Source organism: Corvus hawaiiensis, chromosome 2, assembly GCF_020740725.1.
Source record: "Corvus hawaiiensis isolate bCorHaw1 chromosome 2, bCorHaw1.pri.cur, whole genome shotgun sequence".
Classification (NCBI taxonomy): domain Eukaryota; kingdom Metazoa; phylum Chordata; class Aves; order Passeriformes; family Corvidae; genus Corvus; species Corvus hawaiiensis.
In genome coordinates, this window is record NC_063214.1 from 117,604,010 (window position 1) to 117,631,804 (window position 27,795).

The 27,795-nt window shown below is 44.5% G+C and overlaps 1 protein-coding gene across 2 annotated transcripts in view; it reads left to right on the forward strand.

Moving 5' to 3' along the window:
- Positions 1-27,795, forward strand: part of LOC125318991 (myelin-oligodendrocyte glycoprotein-like) — a 36,151-nt gene that overhangs the window by 791 nt on the left and 7,565 nt on the right. The window contains exons 3-5 of one of the 2 annotated variants that reach the window (XM_048289963.1): positions 2,823-2,943; positions 24,360-24,442; positions 24,863-24,915. In XM_048289963.1, the coding sequence (XP_048145920.1) occupies positions 24,435-24,442; positions 24,863-24,915 (61 nt within the window). In that variant the 5' untranslated portion in view covers positions 2,823-2,943; positions 24,360-24,434. The remainder of the gene's footprint in view (positions 1-2,822; positions 2,944-24,359; positions 24,443-24,862; positions 24,916-27,795) is intronic. The other variant, XM_048289958.1, reaches the window with a different exon arrangement.

Sequence of the window (27,795 nt, forward strand, 5' to 3'; positions counted from 1 at the left end):
TCAAGTTTTCTGTCTTGCATGAGAGAGTGCTAAAATTGCAGTATTTGGGCTATGGGTTTTGGCTAAGATCTTTTACACTTGCTTCAGACAATGCAGCCATGGGAAAAATGAAACAATCTGGATTTGGCGTGGGGTTTGGTTTTTTTTCCTTGTCATAAGCGACAGTTTGCTGGGGAGGAAAAGCTACAGATTGAGGGGGTTCCCAGTTGTGTAACCCCTCTCCCCTGTACTGGCTCCCAGCGGGGGTGTGCTTAGACTGCAAAGTAGAAAGTGAGGTTACCACTAAAACTAAAGGCATTTCCAACTAATTTTCTCACTGAGTACCGCTTTGCCTTTATTTCTGCTCTTTTTGCTTTTCCTTAGTCATTAAAGTGACACACTGACAGAAGTGACTGAACAGGGAGTTTCAGTTTAGTGACGTTCAGAGGACGAACACTAGGCTGAAAACAATCAAATCACACTTGCTGCCTCAAAATGTCACCTGAGCAAGAGCAAAGGCTCAAGACATTCAGCATAGTAGCCACACCAAAAGGGAAGTTAGGTAACTTCTCAGGTTCTGAATGGTCATTGTTCACAAATGGGCAGAGAGTAAGAGCAGCTAAAGAGGAAGGAAAAGGGGTCCCAGGGTACTGAGCAGCACACACACAACAGAACCCGAGATCCAGGCTGCAGGTAGTGAAGAAGTCAAGTGTAAGAGTGACAAGAAAGAGGGCAAACAACTGCACAGGAGGGGTTTTCCCAAGCTGAGTCACTGTGGCTTCTGTTACAAGTGGTGGTGAACTTTGGGGAAAAAAAAAAAAGAGAGAGAACCAACTTCTGTTGCACAAGTATGTTTCAGACAAACTTGTTGCAAATTTCAGACAAATTAAAACAAACAAACAAACCCCACAAAAACTACACAGCCATAGATGTATGTGCCAGTATGGGAGGGCATTTAAGAGTTCTTTCCAGTCTTAAAATCTAATTTTCCTCTTGATCGCTTGTCCCTTCCTTGAGAGGAGACTGTACCCACCAAATTAATGCAGGGACAGAGGAAGGTAGGAGAGACACACCTGGAAAAAGTACAGAACAACAGATGCCACAAAGTCTAATTTCTCACACCTCCTCCATGTGACTCTGGAACTCAGACCCCCTCCTCAAGAGCCAGCTCATGCCAGATAATTTTGCCTTTTTGAAAGCTAAATAGAAGTGTTTCACCATTTGACTAAAAGTGAATCCTGAGGAAGAAGTGAAATGACATGGCTATAGATTTCAGTTCTCATTCAGTTAAGAAGCTTGCCATTATTTGGAGTTTATCTTGATAATGCAAGGGGAAGTAGTGCAAAGGTGAAGATCAGCACAGATTTTTCATTCTAGAGAAATTATTTATCTATTTCTGGAAAGGGCAAGGAGGTGATAAGAAATTTTCAGCTCCGAGGGCTCTTCTTGTAATACAGACCAGGTTATTGAAACATTTACCAAGATAAGCATTACAAAAAGTCTCTGATATACTTTCCCCAGTTGGGAAAGTCCTAAAAAAAGATTGTATGGGTGTATACTACATTCAGGAGACTGATCTTTTGGTAGAACAGTCACCAGTTCTGGACATTTTATCTCCAGAGAAGTCACTCAGTGGTTGGGGGTGTGGGAGGGATGGGTGGGAGAATATTTCACTCTACAAAAGAAAAAAACCTATATATTCTTTAAAAAACCCCAAAAAACTAAGATAATCAAACCACCACCAAACCACACACACAGGTCCAGTCAACTCTTTAGGGGCCTCGTTGGATTTTCCCACCTTGCCATGGTAAATGGCATCTACAGCTTACTGCTAACATAAAACAGAGACATGTAGGAGCAGATCCAGAAGAAGTCCACAAAAATGGCCAGTGCTGGAACATCTCTCCTCTGAACACAGGCTGAGAGAGTTGAGGCTGTTCAGCCTGGAGAAGTCTCCATGGAGACCTCAGAGGGGCCTTTCAGGGGCTGCTAAGAAAGAGACTTTTTACCAAGGCCTGTAGTGACAGGACAAAGGACAAAGATTTTAAGCTGAAAAAGGGTAGAGGCACATAAGGAAGAAATTCTTTACTGTGAGGGTGGTGAGGCAATGGACTGGGTTGCCCAGAAAAGTTGTGGATGTCCCAGCCCTGGAGGCATCCAGGCCAGGCTGGATGGGGCTCCGAGCAACCTGCTCTGGTGGAAGATGTCCCTGCCCCTGGCAGAGGGGTTTGGAACAGGATGATCTTTCATCACTTCCAACCCATTCTACGCTTCTATGATAAGCCCTTAAGAATCCTTTGAAAAAGTTGAGCTGGTTTGTCTTTCACACCCCTCTCATGTTCCTTGTCTGAACTGTGTTACTGATGCCTTTTCCTGGTCTTAAAATCAAGAGTCAAACACGGTTAGAAGGGAAAAGGGATTTTACCTTTGTATTTATTTTAAGGATCCTTAGGTGCACACGTCCAGGTCACATGCATCGAGATGCACCCCGCCGAGTCTGTCTCCCCAACATCGGGTATAACATTATGGGTTTTACTAATTAGCACATCTATCAAAGATTCCCCAATGAGAGGCTCAAGTGAGCCCCCCTCCCCAAGGAACCTTCCCCTGGATGGTTGTCTCTTGGTTTACAGAATGTGTTCTGGAGAGGACCTTGGGGTCTGGGGCACACTGATCCCTAACTATGAAGCTTCTAAAATGTTGAGTCTCCTACCTGAACAAACAAGTCCAAGAATGTAGGAAAAAAGTGCTAAGAATACAGAAGTTGTAAAAAGGTATAACAGGGATATAAAAGAAAAGGCAAAAATCTTTATGGCATCATTACAGCCTTCCCTCCCTCTCAGGATGAGGAGCCTATAGAGCAATGGCCTCCTATGGAAGCTGAGCATTCCTAAACAGCCACCAAAACATCCAGGTGACAGGACACTGCCTGCACATGTCAATGACTGAGCTTTGGTTCAACAGGTGAGAGGAATAAGGGGAGGAGAGAAAAATATATATAAACTGTCCTCTGAGCAATGAGATACATTTCTGCTACAATCCATTAAATATAAACACACATGCTGGATGTGACCACACTTCACTGAGTGTATCTTGTTGAACACTGAATTTTCAGAGGCATTTGGGGATGTGTATACGTGGTGAATGTACCTGCAGTCATATTTTTCACAGCAGCCTGAGCCTCAGAGTCTTCCAATCATTGATTTCAGTTCACATCTGCCCATGAGTTTTTAAAACAGCACCTCAGCACTTTGAGGAACATTCTAAACCCAAAACAAGGTGTGGTGCCTGTGCTAACAGGGGCTGGAGGAATGCCATTGTCTTAGTGTAGCATTGCATGGGCATAAATTCCATGTGCTGAAGTGGAGTTATTAATTGCATCTCACCCCTACCCAAAGTTTCACTCCAAATTCACTTCTATAAAAAAAGAACACTGGTGAGTGGTGTAATTCAGCTTCTACTTGGTGTAGTTGAAGAATGAAACTTTATTAAATGGGAAGGACAGAGAAAACAGGCAGATTATTCATCTAGGTAACTATGATGGGTTATAATCTAGAGGGTTCTAATTTTTAAAATTATTTCTACAACTTAGTTTTGCCTTTATTTTCCTCTCACACGACCTTGTGCATATGTTACCATGCCATTTTCCATATTATTTTATTCCACTTACAATTTCCTTGCAAGACAGCTGAAAAGACCAGGCTAAACGAGATGAAGGAGACTGCTGCTTTCTTGGGTTTTTTTTTTTTTTTTTGCCTCCCATCAGTTTATGAGTATAGTTAATTAGTTGTAGAGTCCAAACACATTTCTCAACTACATGCCTTTAAGTATGATCTCCAGCTCTCGTTTCTCTTCTAACATCTGAGCTCCCCCTGTTCTACATTGGCACATGCTTAAGTTCTGAACCAGAAGTTTTTTATAAAAGCAAATTTGCTTTCAGCTCCTTTATCAGTACTCTTGCCAGGCCAATGATTGCTGTCATCACAGTTAGAGATCAGAGCTAGAGCCAAGCAGATCCTTCCCATTGTTTCTCCAAAGAGGACTGATTTATTTTGACATCAGGAAAGGGAAGAGCAGACAGAACTCCATATATTTCCCTCCTTGAGGTAGACCAGCTTAAACTTGGTTGTTCCTCTTACCCGAATGCAGTTTACTATCCAGAGGATGACATTTTCTTTAAATAGCAATAGCAGTGATGAGGGGGGGAAAAAGGAGATGCCCAGAAGTATTTAAGAAACCCAAGAGGTGAGAAGAAATGGCAACAGGAATGTCACCACTTTTCCAGCCCTACCTCAGATCCAGCAAGGGCCATTCCATGGTTAATTCTCTCCCATGTGCTCCTCACTCAGTCACTCATAGCGATGCTTCTGAAGACTCAGGCTACAAGCTAAGTTTTCCTGGCAGCTGGCAGGACTATCAGTAGCATTTTACTTATATTTCTCAGAGATTTTTGAAAGCAAAGTATGATCCTGAATGAATCTAAAGCCCCGTAGTGATAGGATCTATAGAGTACAATCTATTAGAGCTTCTACTGTCTCCTATAACAAAATCCATACTCTTTTACAGATTGATTTTTTGTTTAAGATGAGGAAGGAATTTTTCTTGACAAGAAAGTCTGAACCAACATGTGAGGACGGGAGTGAAAGCTCCCTGGGGTTCCCATGTTTTGTTGCATCTCTTGTACTCGCTGAGTCTTCTGCTGGGAAAGGGGAGGGGGGGCATGAAATTAAAAGCTTTAGGGCTAAAAGGTTTTCCTGGAAAGGTCACCTCTACAAGATAGCTGTGCCAAGCTAGAGTGTCAGGGGTCAGCATTTCATTTCATCCATGACTAAGACTCATGAAAGTCCCTGTGCTCTAACATATTTTACTACATCCTCTCCCATTTCTTCACTCAGCACAGAGGAATGAAGCAGAAAAAACAGAAAAGAGTGTGTTGATTTGTACTAGAGTGACGTCATCCATCCTAGAAGTGTACTCTGGGAAAGCCTGATTTCATAAACATTGCTTGGGCCCACACTTGGGATCTATTAATGCCAAGGAAAGCAGTGCCTGGCTGAGTAAAACCAGGATAGAGCTGCACAAGTGCCTGGATCAAACCTTCATATTCTCAAACCAAAAAGCAAAATAACCTAATTAAAGAGTTACCAGGGTTGTATGGCAGGTCTCAGGGACCTAGGGGATCTTTGAATTTCCTCATGGGGAAACTTCCGTGCTCAAAGATTATCCTCCACACAGTTAACTTCACCTTTTGAGAACCTCACTGCAGCTACAGTTTGCATGGTGGCCATGGAATGAAGCCACTGTATTACAGGTGTTTACCAAATACTGCTTTCACTGAAGTTGAACAACTCAATTCAGATGCAGAGTGACCTGCACGAGCTGATCTAAGTCAGGGCAGCTTTGCTGGCTTGACACGGCAGCGTGTCCCTGCCTCAAACCAACTACGGATGCATCCCACACCTCAGAAGGGAGAGAAGGATCTAACTTAGGATATCCTTGGTTAAAATTCAGTTTTATTATCTTAGTTCCTATTTTCTCTTACTCTTCTGCATTGAGAGAGGCATGAACAAGTTTCCACTCAGAAACAGTCCTCATGTCAAGGGTCATCTCCAGGAGGTATTAGTGTTAACTTCAGCTTCAACCCACCTTGCATTTGCAGCCCATGGTGCAGGGATTTTGAGATAAAGCAGCTCTAAGAAACAGAGCTCAGTGAGGTAACACAAATCATGGCAAGACCACCACTGACTCCCTGTCAGCAAGGGGTGGATCAGAGACACCCCATGTCTTACCCTGGTTGGGCCAGGGCAGGTATTTCATCTCGAGTGGCTCCAGAACCTGGGGAACTGCAAGGCCCAGACATTTTGCCATCCCTGAACAACTGCAGAGAAATAGGATAGCTTCAATTTCTGAAATCTGTGTTCTGCTTCAGAGCTGCTGTGAGGTGTTCACTGCCATTCAGCTGCCAACTCAATCTCCCAAATGACAGTTTACAGCTTGAATGAAGGATCATAAAAAGGCCAGCATGTAACACTCTTAGTTCAGCCCTCTAAATAAACAGTCCTAGAAGCACCGAGGTCAGCTTTGAGTTCCTTAAAGAAAGAAACAAACTTAATAAGGCTCTACAAATCCCATCTGGTAGTAGGACAGGAATGTAAGGACTTTGAACTGCAAGTCTGAGGTCAGCATGTTAACATCTAGAGAAGATTTCCACAAGTGCTCTGAGAAAGTGCTTCAAAACTAGGTAACAAACTTTACATACCTTGAGTGCTTTCTACAAATCCTTTCTCCCTTGTGCTGAACCCATAAGCTACTACTTTGTTTAATGTCTGCCAGTTAAAGCACAGGACTAATCACACCTAATAATTACTAGTTACGTTTGTGGAAAGTTGTCAGCAAGGGGAGGGAAAAACATAACCTTGTTCCATTTACATAGTCTCACAAATGGACATTTGTGCCTACGAAAAGGGCAGCTGTAATGTTTAATGCCATTCCATAATGCTCTAAAGATCCAAACGCAATACTTTGCCTGCATTATAATGAGGTTTCAAGATGTTTGGCAGCTGCCTGTAAAATAAGCACAATGCCATACCTAATCAACTAGCACTTGGTACTTTCCTGTCTGAGGACATCACACCCCTTTTCCTTTGAGAGTTAGGGGTGCAGTAGGTTGCACAGAAGTCCCACCCAACACTCCTCCCCATTGCCCCAGCTGAAGTTACAAGATGCAGTTTGGGTAAGCAGTAGGTAATTGTCACATTCCCATCAAGGATCAATTCAGCTCAAGTTCTCATTGAACACATCAGCTCTTTTTACCAGTGAGCAAAGACAATTTGGAGAAGGAATTCTGCTGTTCCAAATCAAAGTTTCTGTGCAGTTTTCACTCCAAGTTTAGTCATTTCTGAAGGCCCAAGTCTGGCCATCTGTTACCACAAATACTCAGAACTCAAGCTTTGGGCACATTGAAAAGATAGATTTTTGTGAAGCACTGGTGTCAAGACAGGATGTAAATTCAGACAGTCCAGCTGTGGGAACAGGGCTGGCTCAGGGACAACACCTCCTGCCAGCCATAGGAAGATCCACTCAGTTGCTACATCTGTCTAGACTGAAAGTAGCACGCTGAAATGACAAAAATCCTCCTGGATACAGCTTTGTTAGACATCTCCCTGGAAGTGTCTACTTCCCTAGAATCTGATGGCAAAGCAGAAAAATCAATTGTTTACTCTAGCAACAACAGCTGTACATTGAATAGAATTGTGTTTTAGGAGGGTTTGACTGTAATGGAAACACACTGATAAATACTTTGAGACATGCAAGTATGCATCCCTTCCATCCAAACAAAACATCCACAGCATACTACAAGAGAATAGCCAAGTATGGTCCTGCCTCTACCCTGCACATGGACAAATAATAAAGTATTTGGCCTATGATTTTAAACATTTTGTGCAATAACCAAATAAAAGGAGGTAGTCTTTTCTAAGGGGAGTGCAGCAGGCATTCTTAATTAGAGAAACCCAAAGATAAACAATGATCTCTCACATATATAGAAATGGTTCCTTCATCTGATACTTTACATGTCTTGCTCTCACAGAAAACAGGGCTATTCACTGGTATTTACAGTTCTCAATGTGTGTGACATGAGAGAAAGCTCAGATCCTGTCTCTGATTTGGGTGTATTTGCACCTTAAGAGATCACTAAAGCAGAGACTGTCAGAGGAGCTTGAGAGTAACCAGTTTAAAAATGATCAGAACTTGGATGTGAAATGTTTATGTCATGACTCTAGGAACTGTGAACAGAGAAACATTTGAGCAGGCTGGCCCTGACACGGCATAGCCATAACCATCTGCTCAGTTATGGATGGCCTCATAAATTACATTGGTTCTCTGACATTCCAGGAGATACCCAAGGATTCAGAATTGTTAGCTGATATTTGTTTGTGAGGTTTCCACTCACACACCCCCTTGATTTTTGGCATGCCTGGAACAACCAGTGCATCTTTCTGCCCTTTATACTCCAAGGCACATCATGCACCCAGCTAGCAATTTGCTGCTGTGTAGTACACATATTTAACAGTGTTTCCAAAATCAGTGGCACAGACTTTATCACTGTAGTGCTCCAACCCACTTTTTCCTGGATTTCCAAAGAACAGTTGTTATCTAGGTGATTCAAAACCTCATCACTTGTGGACAATTCCAGCCAAGAGCTCGGAGGGTGCCAAAGCAGATGTGCCACAGGCACTGGCTACTGTGCGGAGGAGCTTTGTGTCTGTGGCAGTGCAGAGACTGAAACAGCTCCTGTGGCTACCCAGAGATACCAGATCACAACTGTGAAGCTGCAACCTGTCCCCACCCCTGCAGAAGCAGCTACTGGGTCTGGATCATCCCAGGGGAAAAAAACCAACCTGGTGTGAGATGGCATCAGAAGGTATTTCACAGGGTGTTAGCCAATGGAAAGAGCAGGATTTCAAAAGGGAAGTAAGGATGTGTGTTGGGAGCAGGGAGGTGTCACTCGAGTAGTGCCTCATCCAGAGCACTGTCGAGCCCTCTCAACAACACTGGCGAAGGTAAAGGGAAAGGAAAGGGCTCAGTCATTTGAGGGAGGGCAAGTTCTAAAGACCCAGCTGAGGGTCAGTGCTCTGCTGACTTTTCAAGCCTTATCTGGGCCGTGCATTTCACACCCTCAACTTCCACTTGGGGCTAGTTGAAAATAGGCTGCAAAACTAAGTTCACCTAAAACTTTCACAGGGGGATTTCCTACACTGAAAGTGTAGAACTGCAAAGAGGTCAGGCTGATCTTTCACGGCATGAAACCTTGCAGTTCTGCACAAACTGCTTCTCTTTCTTTTCAAGTCATTACTTACCAACATGCTCCAAACAGCATAAGCACGTAAAAATGCTGTTTGGCAGCTCTGACACTGAGAAAGGTTTAGTTTGGTGCACCCTAGAATACAGAAAAGACAGCAGCCACCCAAGTGCCACTGCCCCGGCTGTAGATGCAGCTGCCTACACAGCCAGCGAGTTTCCTTTATAGCAGCGGTGCACACAGTTGATCCAGTGACTCATTGCTAAGGTACTTTGTTTGGGCCCAGGGCCATATCTAAAGCAATCTCCACAGGTCAGGATGACCCTATTGTCCATCAGGATGACCCTGTGGTTGCTAAGAATGACCCTACTGCCCAGTGCCGAGTGACCACCAGATGCTATTGCAACACAAGACATCTGGAGAGAATTTATTAGCCTGACACCATGTGGCTGCTTTCAGATGTTAATTGTCCAGCCTGCTTTCAGCTGTGTCCTACTTTCAGATGAAAAGAATCGTGCTCTCTGGTATTAAACATACTCACTGGTGAAAGGGTTATGTGTCTACAACTGAAATAAGCATCCTCTGAAGAAATGTGACAATTCATGACCAGAGCTCCATTCTCACTGAACCATTTCACCTTAGAAGAGCAAACTAAAGACTGTTTAAAAAGTCAGTAACTGTTAGGACTTACATCCTCCCCTAGGTCTTGGAAGCTATAATAAATTTACATATTGGGTTGTCATCGTTAGTTCTTAAGTTCGAGGACTGGCTTAATTTTCCTGTTCTACCACAACTCAAAGATCAGCACTAGCCAATTGTACAAAGATGTAATTAACAGTTCACGACCTAGTTTCTTAAGAAAAGTAAGGTTCATGTGATCAAGCAAAGCACCTGCTCAATTCCTCCCTCTTCTCCCCAGCATCCCTTGTAGCCCTTTGACAAATCTTGCAAAAATAAGAAAATAAAAAAACCCCAAAGAGATTCTCCTCTCAAGGCAAGAGAAAAGACAAAACTAAGACAGTGCTGTAAAGTCAGGTCTTGAGTCCAGGGAACTTGTGTTTGAGGTCAGAAGCATTAACATCAGGAGACATCAAAGAACCCATGCCAGAATTTGTTTGCCTTTTCCATGCACTTCCGTGCACTTTTCTTCCAGTAGTTATGGAACAACAGTTTGCCTTCCTTTGACACAACCAGTCTATTAGGGAATACAACAACCAATGCAAAACATTTCCATGTCAACTGCTGGTATCTCTCAGTTCTAAAGTCACCCTTTGTAAAGCCATCTGTAATGCTGTTGTAGTTGGATTGTCTGTTCTCTCTGTCCTAGTTATCCCAGGTAAGGGCTTGCAAGGCTGCCAGTGCTGATTTGCAATAGGAAAAGGAAGTCACAAAAAGAAATTGCAATAAGAAATGTGACAGCATAAGAAATTGTGGCTTCCATCTTACACCGTTGCTTTGCTTTCTTCTGAGGGAAGAGACCTTCTGCTGTCCACTGGGGGAAAGGGGAGAGAAGGAATGGGAGGAGCTGAGTTTGCATTTTTTAAAACTAGAGCTGTTGGTCATCTTCCAATTCTAGAAGAGCAACACTTCAACCGAGTACAGCTTTCATTTAAAAGATCATTCACCAGAAGAATCCTGCTGAAGTGCTACAGTCTCCAACAGGAAAGTCAAGGCACTGAGCCGCCACAGAAAAAGCAAAAGTAACACACACCCCTTCCCCCACGAAGATACATGCACAGATAACAATAATGAAACAACTTGCAGTAGGTCCCCACATAGACCTAAAGGAGAGAGCAAGCAACATGAAAATTAATTTACATGCACACAGCCATAGGAAGAATAGGGCACTGTTGTCAGAAAAGGGTAGGGGGGAAGGTGCCACCTCTTTCTTGTGCCATGGTTCTGAATAAAAACCCATAAGTAGGAAGCAAAGAAGTGGTCTTTCAGAGAGGTTCAAAACAAAGGAGGAGTTCCTTGCTTTGCTTCCAAACCCCAAGCTTTTTACTTTGAAAAGCAGCCAGTGGCTGTGATTACAGCCAGGGATAAAAAAATGCTATTAGTGTTATTGTGCTAATAACAGAAATTGCTCTTTTGCTGGTGAGACAAGAACGAGACAAGATCTGATCATGCTTACTCAATGCTTGAGAGATGGGTGCTCCAGATAGAAAATCATCTGGCTGAACTAAATCTGAACCAAGCATTAAAAAGATCTGAAAGCTTTAAGAATGTTGAGAAACATTCCAGATTATGGGGCCTGCAGGAAGTGCTTATGATCCTCACTCTTCCTTCTCCTACTTACACAAACTGACTGTTACAGAACTCTTCTTCAGACAAAACAAATACATCCACCTCTGTTGCAGTGGGGATCCTGCAACACGCATATATCAAACCAGGAGTCCCGTGGAAAGGAAATATATACGGACAGACAGATTCTTGATAGCTGTTTCAGAGAGATGTTTATTTCTCCAGCCGCATGGCCGGAGCTCTGCCCAGGGACTGTTCCAGTCACGGGACCAAGGGTCCTTCTGCCCGCGCAGGGCACACAAACCAACCAATGGGAACGAGGCTGAGCAGGGACAGGGAAACCCCGTGTCTGTGCCCTCAGGGCCCCTCTGCCAGGGCTACACGGCAGGGGAGGGACCCCAACACCTCACCCGTTTTATTTTAATAAAAGGAGAATGAAAACAACTGGATAAACATAACAAGAACAGTTTCAAGACAAAACAAGCCACCCTCCTGAGTCTTTAAATGTCCAAACAGATTCTGTGGAACATCTTAGGGCTGACAGAAGGGAGACAGAACTCTGAGCATGCTTTGTGGGGAAACTGAGGCAGGAGAGGGTTTAACTTCTTCCCTCCCCCTTTTCATCCCCCACTTGGCATTGGAAAGGGATTTTTGGGGACACAATTGGCAAAAGCATGGTTTTGTGAGGGAAACCATGGATGAAAAAGCGGATTGGGAATACACTGGGGGTAATAGGACATAGGGTAAAAGGGAAAGGTGGGATTAGGAAAGGGAAACTGTAGGGGGGACTTACAATGGAGATACTGTCTAACATGACTACGATTTTTTGCATATATACTGCCTTTTACAGGAACACCATCAGGCCCAGTGACCTGCGATGCTTGTAACCCTTTTCTCCCTAGTACAATATTAAATTCCACCACCTCTCCATCTCCCAAGCTTGGGATGCATTTTTCAGGGTTATTCTTTTTAATAGCAGTTCTATGCACGAATATGTCTTGCTGGTTGTCACACCTTGTTATAAAACCATAATTTTGCTTAACATTATACCATTTTACTACCCCTAAGGTCTTAGTTACTATGATCTTTTCCTTTTTCCGAGTGGCTGCTGTTTTCTGTCTCGCTGCGTCTTTGCTCTCTCCTTCGGTCGCTCCCGTGTTGGAATTCTCGGAGCTGCTGGTGCCTGCGCGCTCTTCCCGGGGTCGCGTTCGGGGCTGCGCGGGCCAGGCCGGGCCGTGCCGCTCAGTTCTCCGTGCGTCGCCTCCTCTGGTCGCAGCTTCGCTGCCGATGTCGGGCGCTGCACCCACGTCTCGGCCGGGCCCCCGAGCGATGACTCCCCCGCGCCCCGCTCCAGCGCGCGTCTCGGCTGGGCGTGGCTCCGTTCCATCGCCACCGCCGCCCGCCGCCGCCTGCGTGCCGCCCCTCTCGGTCGGGCGTTCACGGGGCTCGCTCCACCACGCGCTGCACAGGACCGGGCGGGCACCGCCGGGTCCCGCCGCGCCTCGCTCCGCCACCGACACTGCGGCTCGCGTGGCTCCGCCCGCGCGCGGGAACTGCCTCGCTGCTGCTCGCAGAGCGCTCGGTGCACGTGGCCTGGGCCGCACGGTCCCTGCGCCAGGCTTCCCTTCGCCAGGACACAGCTGACATTGCTCAACAGTCTCGGTAACTAAATAATATTCATGAAAATATTCTTCCATCGGCATATATTTTGACTCCAGTATTAACTGTGTCCAAACGGTTTTCCAAAAGCCCTTGGTAAGAATTAAATCCCAAGAAACATAGAAAAAGTTCTTAAACAACCATGCCAGGAAGTGTTTCAGTTCTTTTTGAGCTTGAATCAAGGTAAAATTTACAAATCGTTGTTCAAGAATCATTTTAAGTTTAAGATAAATGTCCATATGCGGCTCTGAGAGCCAAGAGTCTTCCCACGGTTCCTCCATAGTTCAGATATGGAATAGCAAAGCAAAACCAAGAAGAGGAATCCAAAGTTTCCAGGGTTTACTCACACAAATCAGTCGCTTAGGGATCGGGGATCGTTCTGCTCTCAAATCTCCACCATTTGTTGCAGTGGGGATCCTGCAACACGCATATATCAAACCAGGAGTCCCGTGGAAAGGAAATATATATGGACAGACAGATTCTTGATAGCTGTTTCAGAGATGTTTATTTCTCCAGCCGCACGGCCGGGGCTCTGCCGAGGAACTGTCCCAGTCACGGGACCAAGGGTCCTTCTGCCCGCGCAGGGAACACAAACCAACCAATGGGAACGAGGCTGAGCAGGGACAGGGAAGCCCCGTGTCTGTGCCCTCAGGGCCCCTCTCCCAGGGCTCCATGGCAGGGGAGGGACCCCAACACACCTCAGCTATTAAGCCAAAAGTCTACAGTCCTTCAGCACCTGGGCAAAATATCTATGACTGTTCTCCACTTGGAACAATTATTTACAGGTTAGCAAAAGAAGCACGAAGTGCTTACAGGCACTTTTGAAGGGCCTATGCTTAGGATCCTGTTTGTGTCTATCTCTGACAGACAAAAATAAATTGAACATTAATATTCCCATAGCTGTAACACAGCCATACAACTGGAAGCTTCCTGCTCCTATACCAGAGCAGCTAGGTTTAAAAGACTGTGTAGGCTTCAGCTTCACAAATGTTTTCAAAAAGCAGGCATTGGGAAGGCAATTCCATTGGGACGAGGGGGTCAGGTTTAAGCCTGCAATATCTGGCAACTCTCAGTCTTATTTTTGTCACTGGTTCAAGAGTCCTTGAACCACTAAGACTTCATCTTTTTACTAATACGAAGTATTCTGTGAGTACTTTGTACTTTACAATGGGCATCTATGGAAAAAGCCAAGTTGGGCTCCTGGAGAAGGGAATAGATTTTCCATTTCTTAATTATTTATTCATCTGTTTTCTTCCTTGCATAAAGAAAGGTGCCAGCAGAACCTGAGGAAATAGACATAATTCACTAACACACCAATAGTACTGGGTACGTACTATGAATTACTTGGGAAAAGTTATTCTATAAACAGTTCCTCCCTCCTTGAGAAGTTCTCACAAACTGCAGTTGCAGGTCTGCTTACAAGAATTGTGAGAAAACAAACCACAAATAAGACCCAGACACCTTCACTTTTGCTTTAAGAAAGCAATGCTCCTCGAGAGACAGCTCAGGCAGAGACCAGCTGCTTTTGGTTCAGTAGCTCTGACATTGGTGAAATAAATAATGTCATTGATTGGCCCCAGGATTTTTTCCAGGTCTATAAAAAATTTATGATGAACGGTTGCTTATAAACATGTTCAAACAACTGAGTAGAAAAACCCAGGATGTGACTCAGGTGGTTTCTCTTGCTGTTGTCAGGGTTTATCTTCCAGGTGTACAACCCCCCAGCCTGGCACAGGACTCTGTCAGTTCAGTCCCCAGTGAACATCATTCTCCAGGCAAGAGCCAAGACAAGTTACACCAGCCTTGAGTTTCTTTTTGTCCTCTCACCCTGGCACCCTAAACTTCCATTTTCAGAACCACCATTCACGGCATTTCCACATCCAATGCAGCAGCTTCAACAGCATATGCTGCTAATTAGCCTCATTTACCTGTGAGGCTCATCAATTTGTTGATGAATACTTAACTCCCTCCTATAGAGCAAAAACATTTTCTGAACCTGGTCCAATTTCTTCCTCTTCTCTCCTGGCAGAAAATATAAATCCAACTGATTCTGGCATTACAATTAAGGGATGACGGATATTGTCCTAACAGATCCGATAGAGGAAAAAAAAACCTGACTGTTGAGCCTTGGTGGGATTGTTATGTGTCTTACTAACAACAGCATTTTGTAGAAAGAACCTCTTTTTGAGACATTATGCAAATAAAAAATAGCTAAGAGAAGAATCACAATAAGGAAAAGAAACTGATAATCCTGGAGCCTGTTGCTAGCAAAAATAAACATCTGCAGGTCAGGATTTTCCCTGCTCTCACAGTACTGGGCTGGAAAGTAATTTTGGAGAATAGAAATTCTCTGGCATTAGTGTGTTACAATTCCTCCTAGATAAGACATCAAACAAAAGTAATAAAGACATTTTATTGACTATTGTTAGCTCAAAGCAGTCTCTTGAACCTGAAACAGTTTCCCTTCTGCTTCCTAGGAAATTCCCCCAGAATTTCCCTTTCTTCCTCTCCCTTGTGATTAGGCTGTATCCACTACCTGAATTCAAAACTTCCAAGGGAGGGAGTTTTCCTCTTTCCTTCTTTATGCTGATTACATTTACCAAGGGGGTTTTATAATCCTGCCTCAGTGTGAAAAGTAACTGCTGCCTGGAGAGGAAAAAAGACACACTTGTAAAATGGATCATTTTGGAGCTATACAGTCTTAACAGCCCAATATCGTTCATAGGATTATCTGGGGTTTAATGGATCTTAAAAATCATCTTATTCTAACCCCTCTCCATGGGAAGGGACACCTTCCACTAGACTGGGTTGCTCAAAGCCCCATCCAGCCTGGCCTTGGGTTCTTTCTCAGTGTTCAGTAACTCAATTATTGTCAAGTTGCATCCTCTCTAAGTTTTATGGTGCTTCAGCTGCACTCTGTCAAGACACTGGACAGTCAAGATGGAGACCAAAGATAAAAAGAATCACATTTATGAGCTTTTAGACACTTAGCAGCTGTAAGCAGTGGAAGAAATCGAGGCTATTGAGACATCCCAGGTGTTGGGCAGAGAGCAGAGGTCAGACAACATGCCTGCTTTCAGCATTTCCAGGCCCCAGCTGAAAATGCAGCCAAAACACACTCCCACTTAAATCACAGAGCCTGGCTGAACCAGAGGGCTGGAATCCGGCTGGACTTGGGAAGTAAGAGGCAGCTGCTGCTTCTGTGATGCTCATCCCTCCTTAGCAAGAGGCAGCATCCTATGTCACCTCTCTGGCAGCCACTAGCCCTGCTCTGCCCTTTCCATCATTTCAGGCAGCAATACCCTCTGTACCCTGCTTTTCCAAGAAGTCTGAACCAGCCTTGTAGATATGTAGCCGTGCAGGTACCTTATCCCTCTGTGGGAGCTTAGTGACAAAGGAAGAGCTCAAACAATCATGAGATTTCCAATACAAGTAGAGGAGCTCAGCCCACTGAATAATGGAGCTGCAAACTATTTGCAGAAATTTAAACTAGGTGGAGACATTTAGGCGTAGGGAGGTTTCTGCAAGTAACAGACTAACAACAGGATTAGGCTGCCATTCTCATCTTTAATGTGACAGAATTATTTCACATAGGGAATCTCTAATCCAGGTGGCACAAAATCCTTTAAGGCAAGTAATAACTGCAGTGGGAGGGAAAGGCCACGAGACAAGGAGCAAGGAGAAAAACCTCCCAACCACACCCATACTGTGCAAGAACTTCCCATATATTTCCATCCATTTTGGTCCTTCTTGCCTGTATGTGGCTTATCAGGAGCTATATTCAGGGATTCCTACCATCTGACATAATTAATACAAAATACATCTGTAGGTACCTGAGAGGGCCAGAAGAAGGGTAGCAAGGTATTTTTATTTCACCTATCTTCTCTCCCACTCCAATAAGTTTCTCCCCAGTTTGTCCCAAGCAAGAACCTCACACACATGCCAGTCAGTAAGAAGGCTAAGTAATCATTTCAGAGATTACTGCAATAAGTAGGCACCCCCTTGCACAGAAGTTGAGGTCTCTGCTCCAAAGTGGTGCTGGTAACCCAAACTGGATCATCACTCTTCCAAACCAGGACTCATTTTCACATCTCCAGATCGTCCACTTTAGAAGTATTAATGTTGGTCGGTGTTGTATTAATCCAAACATTTTTACTGATATCAGTTAACTTAATAATGCCTCCAGGACTCTTCACATAATTTAATCTAAGGATCAGCTTAGCTGCTTGGTTGTTGAATGCTCCAGAGTCAGGTAATACCACTGATTTAAGGGTTAGTTTGAGCAGATGTCAGAGGAAAAAAAAAGCCCTCAGTGAAGAAAAAAAAAGTTAATTCCTTATTTCCATGTTAACATTCTAGCCTACAATACCTTTGTAGGTTAAACAACAGTAAAATAAACCACTGTAGAGAGTACTAGAAGCAGACGTTCAGGCAGGAACTCCCTCCAAAATAAGAAAAAAAATACATAACAGATTCAGCTGAATGAATCCTTGTCTCTTTCTGCATTGTCACTTGGGAGCTACTTCTTTAAGGCTACAGTTTCCTAAAAGGTAAAGCCTCACACACCTATGCCTTTTTCATATAACTGTAATCTCTTGAAAGAAGAAGAATAATTTGTTCACAAGGAGAGGAAAAAAACCCACAACATTTTGTTGGAACTGGAAGATAAAGAGCAGTGGAAACTCTCAGAAAAGCAAAAAGGAATTGAGAAAAAGAAGAACTTTTGAGGGAGGTGTCAGAAGGACTTCACAAAAAGGAACAAAGGCTTTTTGGTCTCATTCCAGAAGCTTCATCAAAGGGCATTAGAACGTCACACACCACCAGTCACAAGGAATAAGTCTCACCAATGAGCAGAAGGCCAGGCAAAGGAGGGGACACACCTCATGCTGCTTAGGCTGTGCTTCCTGAGATGTCACAGAGTGTTAGATCTGCAGAACTCAATCCCAGGAGGGCTTAGGACATGCAAGACAGAGATAGGTGGGGCTGGGAACACTTGCTAGGGGTTTAGAGGGCAGAAATTCCTCCCTATGCCAAGAGTCTTTCCAACAGGAAGAAAGCAAATGAAAGGCACAGCCCTGCCAGACAGCAGCAGCGTTATCTTGAAAAGCTAAATGCTCAATCTGGCACAAAAGTTATCTCACAGAGGGAATAAAGCATGTTTTAAGAGAATGGGATGAGGGCCCACTACTGAAAATTACAGACAGATGTCATGCCAAACTTGCCTAACACTGACCCCCCAGGCAACAAAGTGACACAACGTCCCTCTGGAATCTGTGTACAAACTTCCTTCTCATTCTTGGATTTGCCTTCACTCAAGGGAATCAAGCAGATGGCAAACACAAAATTTCTCAGAAATAAGAGCTGGAAATATGGATACCATAGATCTTGACTGTCTGAGAATTCAATCAGACCAGACTTAATGTGAAACCACTAAATACCCACAGGATTGTAGCATTATTTGCTCAGGGTTGAATTCTGTTCACTTGCATACCAAGAGCGTACTTCCTTCCCCCCGAAACTTGAAATGAAACGTGCCACTTTTAGCATCAGTCCCCTGAGCCACCAAACCCTTCCCATTTTACAAAGCCACAGACTACTTCAGTTTAGTCTGAGAGCTATTTAGAATGGCTGTTCTGAAATCAAGAACACAGTCTAGTTTCCTGAGGCTGCCACTCTGCTAAGTGTGAGAGGTTGTACGCAGTCCATTTTTGGCCAGACACCTCTAGAGTTTTGCTACTGTCCTTCAAACCTTTGGGAAGGTGTTTATGTTTGAATTCTGGAAACTGGTCCATTATAATTATAATAATAATTCCTGTTTTCCCTACACAGTTTATTTCCATACACAAATTCTACCTTCCCAAAGCTATTAATTAGAAACCAAGGAGGCTCCAAGTTCCTCCTGCAGTACCTGTATGTGGTACAGTGGGGCAAACAAAGGGCAACAGGGCTGGGGAAGGGTCTGGAGCACAAGGAGGAGCAGCTGAGGGAGCTGGGGGTGTTCAGCCTGGAGAAAAGGAGGCTCAAGGGGGACCTTCTCACTCTATAACTGTTTGAAGGAGGCTGGAGCCAGGTGCAGGTCAACCTGTTCTCCCAGACAACAAATGACAAGACCAGATGTGGCCTCAAGTTATGACAGCTGGTGAGGGGTCAGTAGCTCTGACCGAGGAAGCTGTGACCGGTCCAGAGAGATAGTCCCGAAAGGAATCGCCTTCCCGGGGCCCGGTGTCCTCCCTCAGCTGCTGGCAGGAGGGCCCATGCAGAAGCTGTCAGCTCTTTAGTGATTGTCAGCTCATGATTTAGCTCAGCTCTGCAGGGCAGCCTCCAGGCCAGACCAGAGAGAGACGAGAGGCCCGTGTAGCTGTTCCGCATGAGGCAGCTTTGTTAGTTCGGCAAAGGGGAGCCAGGGACAAGCAGCTCTCGGCCCTTGCAGGGGCAGGGGGCTGGCTTTATAGGGATACAGGGGGTGGGTGTCAGAGGGTAAAGGCCAATGGGCTACAAAGGACCTGCATAGGGTCTCCCAGAGGATTCTGGGTTTGTCTTCTTCTCGCCGTAACTGAAGAGTGGCTCCCTTTCCAGGGGAGTTCTGCTGGCAGGTTAAGCACTCTCCTTATCTCAGCAGAGATCCCTCCAGGGCAGGGGCTGGGCATACCCCACAGCTCCCTCTTCTGTATTTATTAAAAAAGCATTCCCAGCAGCCTTTCTGCAGCAATGTAGGAGGCAAGAGAACATAAGTAACACAGTAATAATTACAATGAATACCCACAAAGCTCCCTTAATCAAAGATGCAATCCATCCTGTTATTCCCCATCATCCAAAAAGGTCATTGACCCAGTCTAGGCTCTTATCTACTTTTAGATCTTTTACTAATTCTTGTAGTTTCTGGATGTTCACCTGGATGGATGTTGAGTGCGAAGAAAGGTTGAAGCAGCACATCCCTTCAAAGTCTTGGCAGCCATGTCCGTGGGCAAGCAGTAGGTAGTCTGTTGCTGCTGGATTCTGTAGGGTTGTGTGTCTGGTAGCCTCTTCATCTCTTAAAAGATCGCTCAAAGTGGCAGATGTCACATTGACCTGTTTGCTTAGCCAATACCTTGGGTGATTGATATCCCCAAGGGCCTTGAGTGCAGCTAACCAAGGGGTGAACATGGAAACTGCGACTTGTCCTGCCTTATTCCAATTGTAAATGCGGCTGTCACAACTTTCGTCAAATTCAGCATCAAGTTGCACCAGGTGAGGTTCAAATGAAGTATTAGGAAAAAAATATAAGGGTTGAAACACACTGGAACAGGCTGCCCAGGGCAATGGTGGAGTCACTATCTGTGGAAGTGTTCAAAAAACACATACAGGTGGCACTTGAGGACATGGTTTAGTGGTGAGCACAGTGGTGGTGCTGAGATGACAGCTGGACTTGATGATCTTAAAGGTCTTTTCTAACCTTAACAATTCTATGATTCTTCAGCTTTCCACCAGAAGCAAATCATGCACCATCACTCATTCAGTTGTTATCTCCAAGAAGGAAAATCTTTTCAGATCACAAATGCATTTGACAATCTTTAAGTCCCCAGAGCCTGTCTGTGGCCCACAGCAAGCCTTCAACGGCCGATGGGAAATTCCAGCAGCATGGGGAAACCCAGGAAAGCCCAAAGGCCGCACCCCACCCACCACCTCCACAGCTGGGCTGGTGTGACTGGAGCACAGGGAGGGAAGGGAGGGAGCATGGACAGAGTATACAGAACTCCAGTGCACAGCAGATAAGGGCAAGTTCAGAGAATTACAACCCTAGAAAGTTTGCTACAACAAACAAACATGAAAACCAGGCTAGCCACCCCCAGCAGGGCACCTGAAGATAAGGATCCCAATCTAAGACTCAGCTGTCACCACAGCATATTTTGCAGCTTGAAGCCCCCACGGAAGTCCCCCAGGGAAGCAGAGGACACTTCTTCCCACCACCTTGAGCCACGAGGGTGGCCACAGAAACACTTGCTGCCACAGCTCACAAACTTCCAGAAGACTGCTTTCAAATTAGGGTAATTTCAAAACCTTAAACCTTTAAGAGGGAGCCATTGTCATTTTTTACTATCTAGCAGCATGTATCCCTCTCCAAGATGACTTAAATCTCTCTACTTGGACTAATTATAGGACAGCCCTGCAAGTGATGCCTCATGTTGTTTATAGGTTGCTTTTAGGTAAGACCAGAAGTAATCATCCAGTTTCGGTACAGCCTGTTACATCATAAAACTTTCTCGAAGAAACCAGACTGTAATTTCCAGTTGCAAACTCACTCATTAGCTTTCTATTAACTAATGGCTTTTACCTAAAGGTGAAAGGACTGTTACTGTAGTTACATGAGAGAGCAGCATTTAAAGAAATGACAGAAAGTTGTCTTGATGTGGGTAAGGAATAGCAAGGTGGCATTTTTCTGCTCAGGGTACTCTCAGGATTTCATAAAGTCACAGAGAAAGGTGCCTCCCTCACCCTCCAACAAGCGTCAATAACAACAGTCACTTTGCATAAAAAACCCAAAGGCATGCAAGGGAGGGAGGGGAATAAAAAACATACTTGAAAAATTTACCAATGACTCAGCTACCAAGCTTTGCCAGGTGCACAATGAGAAGTTTTCACCTTGGCAGCGGCCTTCATGCATCTGCTAGGTGATTTTGGCTAATCCCTTCAGAATTACTGGTGCCTTCTCCACTTTGTATCACCATTCACTCAGAGCCCAGCTGCATCAACCCGTGCTGGATGGTTGCAAGTGAAGGGGAAGATCTGACAAACAAATCAGTTCCTTCAGTCTGCCGTGCCCACTTAGTTCACACAGCTCTGATACCAGTGTCACTCTGTGGTCACCACACAGGGAGAGTTTTAGTGCTCCAAAAGCATAAAGCCTTTGATAGTAGCATTTAGACTCCTTCTCACCCTCATCCCTCCTGCATTGGAAAGGGACAGTTGGAATCCATTTTCTCTGGGACATAGAGCCCTGCTGTTCTACTGGGAACATTTGGTTACTTCAGTACTTGACTAATTTAATTTTATTGCAGGCTGAGCTAGCATGCTCAATAAATGGCCGTGCACATGACGCAAAAGTTGGATGCCAGATTGTCAAGAAGATCATGATTTTACAATTTAATCACATGCCTTACAATTTAATCATCCATTTTACAGTTTAATAATATGCTTTAATTATACCCAATGCCTTAGTTGTTTCAGGTAGGTTACTGCGTTAAAGAGTTATTAATTAGCATTTGAATTCTTCAGGAAGTGCTTATTCATTGCAAAACCTCGCTCAGTTAATTATTTTAACCTCTGGGGGGAAAAAAAAAGAAAAAGTCCTAAATAATTCCTTCATCTGATTAAAATGAACAATTTTAATGAGTCAAATTTTAAATCTGAAAAAAATTACAAAGAAAAAAATTGTTAGTCTCCAGAATTTCATTTTATTTAAACCAGAACTGGAAAATAAAAAAAATTAAATATCAAATAGAAACTGTTTTAAGTGCTTATCCACATGGTGCGTGAAACATCTAACACCAGCTGAACTGAACAGACAGGAACAAATTTCTCCTTTAGGGTATGAGGAGCATCAAGCTAAGTCAGCTCAAATCAGAAAGAAATGTTATTTAAACTAAACAGCACTGAATTAAGCTAAATTAAGGGTCAGGTGCTCCAGCTAGACCCATCTGAAGCATTCCTGTGGTTAGATTCTACCTCCTTAAAAAAGACCTGCATTGCTCTCTCTTTATGCACAAGCTTGACTTCAGTAGGGAAGTAACACCAGCACGTGGATGGCAAGAGAGCTCAACATTCACACGCAATTCAGATGCAATTTGGTATTTCAACTCTGATCTCAGTCACTCCCCAATCTAAAACTTCCAGAGGGACACTTGTGAGAACCAGAAACACCCCAGGGACTCTCTGGGAGCAAGCCAGCCAAAGGCAGGGACACAAACAAACCAGCTGTGCTGGAACAATCATCCTTGTGTTTTTCCTGAGTCAGAATGAAAACTCTTAGAAAATGACTGACCCTCCAGAAGAATGACACAGCTTTCAGGAGCTCTGACTTGTGGCTCATTCCCACTGCTGCTACTGCACTTTTAAAAAGGCCTGTTAGCTGGTCACACATACCAAAAATTTTTAGCTGTTTCTGAATAAGGAGATTATCATGAGGACCACCTTTGCCTAGAGAGAGAGTGGACATGGCCACAGTGCCACAGAGCACCAGCTGCCAGGCTAGACACCTTCAGCATGGACAGACCTTGCTGCTGCCTAACAGGAAAGGTTGGTGTGCAGCCCTGGACCAGGAGAACAAGTTTTCCTGGTATTTTTGCAGCCTTATGTGGAGTGGAACATCTTCACAAAGCTGAGAGGGCAGATGAACTCTGCTCTTCTCCCAGAAAACCAGGAATAGGATGAGAGGACATAGCCTCAAGCTGCCCCAGGGGAAGTTCAGGCTGGACATCAGGAAGAATTTCTTCCCAGGAAGGGTTGTTAAGCATTAGAGTGGGCCGCACAGGGAGGTGGTAGAGTCACCCCTGGAGGCATTCAAGAAAAAACTGGACATGGCACTCTGGTCTGGCTGACAAAATGGTGATCAGACAAAGGTTAGACTCTGTCTCAGAGGTTTTACCAATCTAAATTATTCTGTGATAAGAATGGCCATGAGTGCCTCAGTTTCATTGACAAAGATAAGCAGGAAGGAAACTAACATGGAATAAGCTTCCATAAATGTATGGAACATTGCCTGAAAAAATAACCTTCTCCAGTGGGGAGGCAGGCAACCACAGGAGTTCATCAGAGACAGGTAGGACACACTACTAACATCAAAGAAGCCAGTGATGGCAGATGGCTTGCACTGGGTATCAGGAAGGGGCTGCTGAACAATCTATAATCAGGGCTTGGCCACGAGGAGAGAGGGAGGAACACACAAATCCAGGTCTTGCTCACCCCAGGAAGCCACACTGCACCAGGAGCAACAGGCAGGAGAATATGACCAGCACCTTTCCCACAAAAAACCTCCTCAGTGGAAAGAGAACCTTGGCTAAACCACTCCTTCCACCACCACCATTATCTCTGGAACTACCACTCAGATATTCGTACCTGTGAATTCCTACGAGGATAGAAAAAGGAAGCCCAAACTGCACGTTCATCCCCATCTCCACTCCTGCTCCATTTCAGATTTTTTTCTTGAGAAAGTACCTGATTTAAAAGCCTCCTCAAAGAAAAAGCTCTTTTAGGCATCATTTTCCTTATAGGCTTCTTATTTTTTGGTAGATGTGCAGCTTTGGTGGTATTTGGCAGTTTGGAAGATGGTGCCTACACCTCCTGATAAATACAACACCTATCAGGTTTCTCCACTTTCTTTGATTGCAACTGGCTGCAGAACAAGAATCTGTTCAGTGGGCTGAAAGCTGAGGACTAGTCAGTGCAGGGCTTGTGACTCACATCCATCCTACACAAAAAAATACATTCTTTGTATTGCAAGAGTGTATCCAGAATGCAAACACACAGGGAATCTACATGCACAGTGTAAATGATATGTACGCAGAAATGATATAATAACACACCATGTTTTACACACACAAAGTGAAAGAAAACAGCAAATGGAGCACCAGCAAATAACCTATTTTGTCTTATAAGGAACACTTCTAACAACAAAAATTAAGAGCCTTTCACTCTTTTGCAGGGACACAAGTGGCAGCTGAAGGGTCTGGTGAAGCTCCTGACAGGCACAGATTCCCAAGGGTTGGGAGGCACAAAAATGAAATGGTAAGCTATGCTTTTCCTTGGGCTGTGAAGCAGCTGAAGTTTGGGAGCAGAAGGAATTTCTTTTAATTACCAACAGGGAATAATCTCAAGATCAAACTATGACTATATAGATGCAATTAACTTTGTCCATATGAGAAGGCAAGAAGAAAGTACAGGTCTGGCATTGGCAAATGAAGCCTTGGCCCATCATGAACACTGAGAAACCCCAGTTCTACAGGCAGGAGATAAAACCCACACCAAGACTAGATGGCAAAACAAGCCAGGGTTTCTAACCCATCCAGTTTCATACTCAAATTAGCTTCACAGATGAGGGTGCAGGGAAAGACGTCGTAAGTTACACCAGAGAAAAGGTCTTTGATCTCTGCTCTAGCATTCTAACAAAGCATTTGACCTTTCTCCTATCTCTCTCCTTCTCATTAGGGAGACTGCTCTCTGGATGATTGCCTGCCTACTGCTTGCATCTCTTCCCAGAGGTAAATATACCATAATGGACACCTAGAAATTTGCAGAGGCATTTACATGTGAACACGCAAGCTGCAAGCAGAGTCTTGGAGCAAAACAGAACAAATGAATATATTCCATCCCAGTCCAAGGTTTGCAAGTACAGGTCATAACCTTCAGATAAGCCTCTGTATCCAAAAGAGGTGGTGTTCAAAGTTAAAGTGTTTCAGACCCATAAACCTTTACCTATGAAGTTTATCATGCCACATCCTTAAAAGTACCCTACCATTTTCATACAATTAAAGATGACTTGGAATCTCACCCTTTACAACCCCCAACCATCTTGCATCTGCTTTTGTATTTAAACTCATTAAGACTTTGTCTCTCTACAGGCATAATCAGATAAGTGAAAAAAATGGAGCTCAGCAGCAGACTCTCTCCCTGAGTCTTTACTTATGCTCTGCTTAGTTTTAGCAGAGTTGAGTTCCTGACATATAAATTAGATACCACCTTCCCTATTAGAAGGATAAACCAGTATATGCTGTTGAGAGAATTTTATACAAGGTACAATTTCCTTATCGGGGTTTAAAGTCAGCAGTAGTAAGACCTCTGTGTGTGGTCAGGATTCCTCTGTTTGCCCAGAAATGCCTCACATCTACCAGAGGCTGTGGTGGTTACAGAGGTTACACTTCACCTGGAAAACAAGGGGGGAACAAAAAAGCCCAATCTTAATGAGCTTTCCTGCACCACACTTTGGTTGCTGAAGTAGGAGTGTTTTCCCATTACAGGAATCTTAGACTGGTTAAATTGTCTCATTCAACTTCATCTTAACAGGCTTAAACATTTCAGCAATATTTAACATGCATAATTTAAAAAAAAAAATCCACAAAATACACTCATCCCACTTTCCATTCAAGCCTCACAACTGCAAATGAAAGCTGTGTGCCAACATTCATCTTCTCCAAGATAGAGAACTGCCCCTTCCACGTGCAAACCTTACTTGGTAGGTGAGATAAGCACTATTAATCCTGATTTATATGCCTCAGCAGAAGCTGCCACCACAAGGGTGCTTCAGTTTTCTGGCCAGGAAGGTCCCTGCTTCTGCAGCTCCTGGTACACCAACACCTCAGTAGGAAGTTTACCAGCATCACCAACCTTCAGCATGGCTTTACCCCTCTTCTCCTCAAGACTGGCTTCTGTAAGGACACTTACTTGACTTGCCCCCAGAAGTCTGTTCTCCCCATCAACAAAAGGCCTCCTGCAGCTGTGCTCATTAAAGGACTCATTACAGCAGATTTCAGTCACCTGCCCCTGTCCCAGCCAATTTCAGCAGTGCCTCTTTTTTTGTCTCCTTCTGCCCTGGTTTTACCACTTGGAAGCACTGAAGGCAGGGTGGGCTGAACCCTGTGAGCTCCTCACAAGTGGTACAAGGTTTATACACCGTGCCATGGAGGAAAGGGAATGGGTGTGGCTCAGCTCAGATGTGCCAAATACTGGTGTCCTCCATCTGCAGACAAAGAATCAAGAGCAAATAGGTGCACTTCCAAAACCAGTATCAAATGTACAGGTGTCCACAGTCAGGAGATAGGACCCACACCTGTTCTCCCTCTTTTGCTCATTAAGAAAATCCTTACTGTCCGTTTTTCTGAATAGAGCTACAGGTTCTGTTTATCATCTTTTTTTCATCCCTGTGCGACATCATGCATTGCAAGCACTCTCTCTCCTGATAGCACCCTGCAGACAGGACTTTTCCCACCAGAAAAGTCTTGTTCCCTCCTCTTCTGGAGGCTCATTTCTTCCACTGCCTACCAACCACCTGCAGCAGCCTCAGGCACACTCATCTCCCGCTGTGGTTTCCTGACCATGGCCAGCCATAACCACAATCTGCTCTCAGACATGGCCTTGCCTCAGGGACATTCTGCTGAGCACAGCCTTTCCCCACGCCCAAACAGCTCAGGGATGAGGCTTGGGCTGCTCCCTGCCCTTCCTCCCCTCCCTGATCTGGCAGTGGCCCTTGAGGTATGCTGGGAACAGCTGATAGCCCTGCCTGGGCATGTTCAGGGCATGGGGATTGTAGAGTGATACATGCTGAGCAGTAAGGGCACAGAGCAGTGGAGGCTGACCTTGGTCATAATTCAAGTTCCCTTTGAGAAGCAAAACCTGGTCGGCAACTGATCCATTATGAAAATTAGAGAATCACAGAATTGATTGATTAAAGATCATCAAGTCCAACCTATGACCAATCACCACCTTGTCAACCTGATTATGGCACTGAGTGCCACGTCCAGTCTTTCCTTAAACACCTCCAGGGATGGTGATTCCACCACCTCCCTGGGCAGCCTGTTCCCAGGTCTAATCACCCGGTGAAGAATATTTTGTCATGGCCAAACTGTAATGACCAAAAGGCTGAGTTCTCCACACAACAAGGGGATTCTCCTTCCACCTCTAACCAGAAAAAGCACTTGGGATATGTGGGGTTTTTTCAGCTAAAAGTTGACATTGTTGGGCAAATTGGACTGGGATTTTCAGCTGAAAACTCTGAAAACCAAAGGAAAGCAGATGTGTGGTGATAGAGTTATAACCAAAGACATTTACTTGGCTCTGAGGTTTAACTGTCTGTATCACGCTTTTCCTTCTGCTTTCATGTCTGGATAAACACACTGTAACACCAAAGAAGGCTGACTGATGTGGAAACAGGGGCCTGAGCATGTGACAAGCTGAGCCCTGGCTGATGTCACTGACTTCAAGGGGGAAGTGGGATTCTCTTTTGTCTTTAGCCTGACATATGCAGAGAGCTGATGCAAGCCAGGAACACAGGAATGACCCCACTGCAACCAAGAATACTTACTTCAATATTGAGTCTAGTTACTTGCCCCATGTGCTTCACAGAACTTTGGCCATGGAAGCAGATT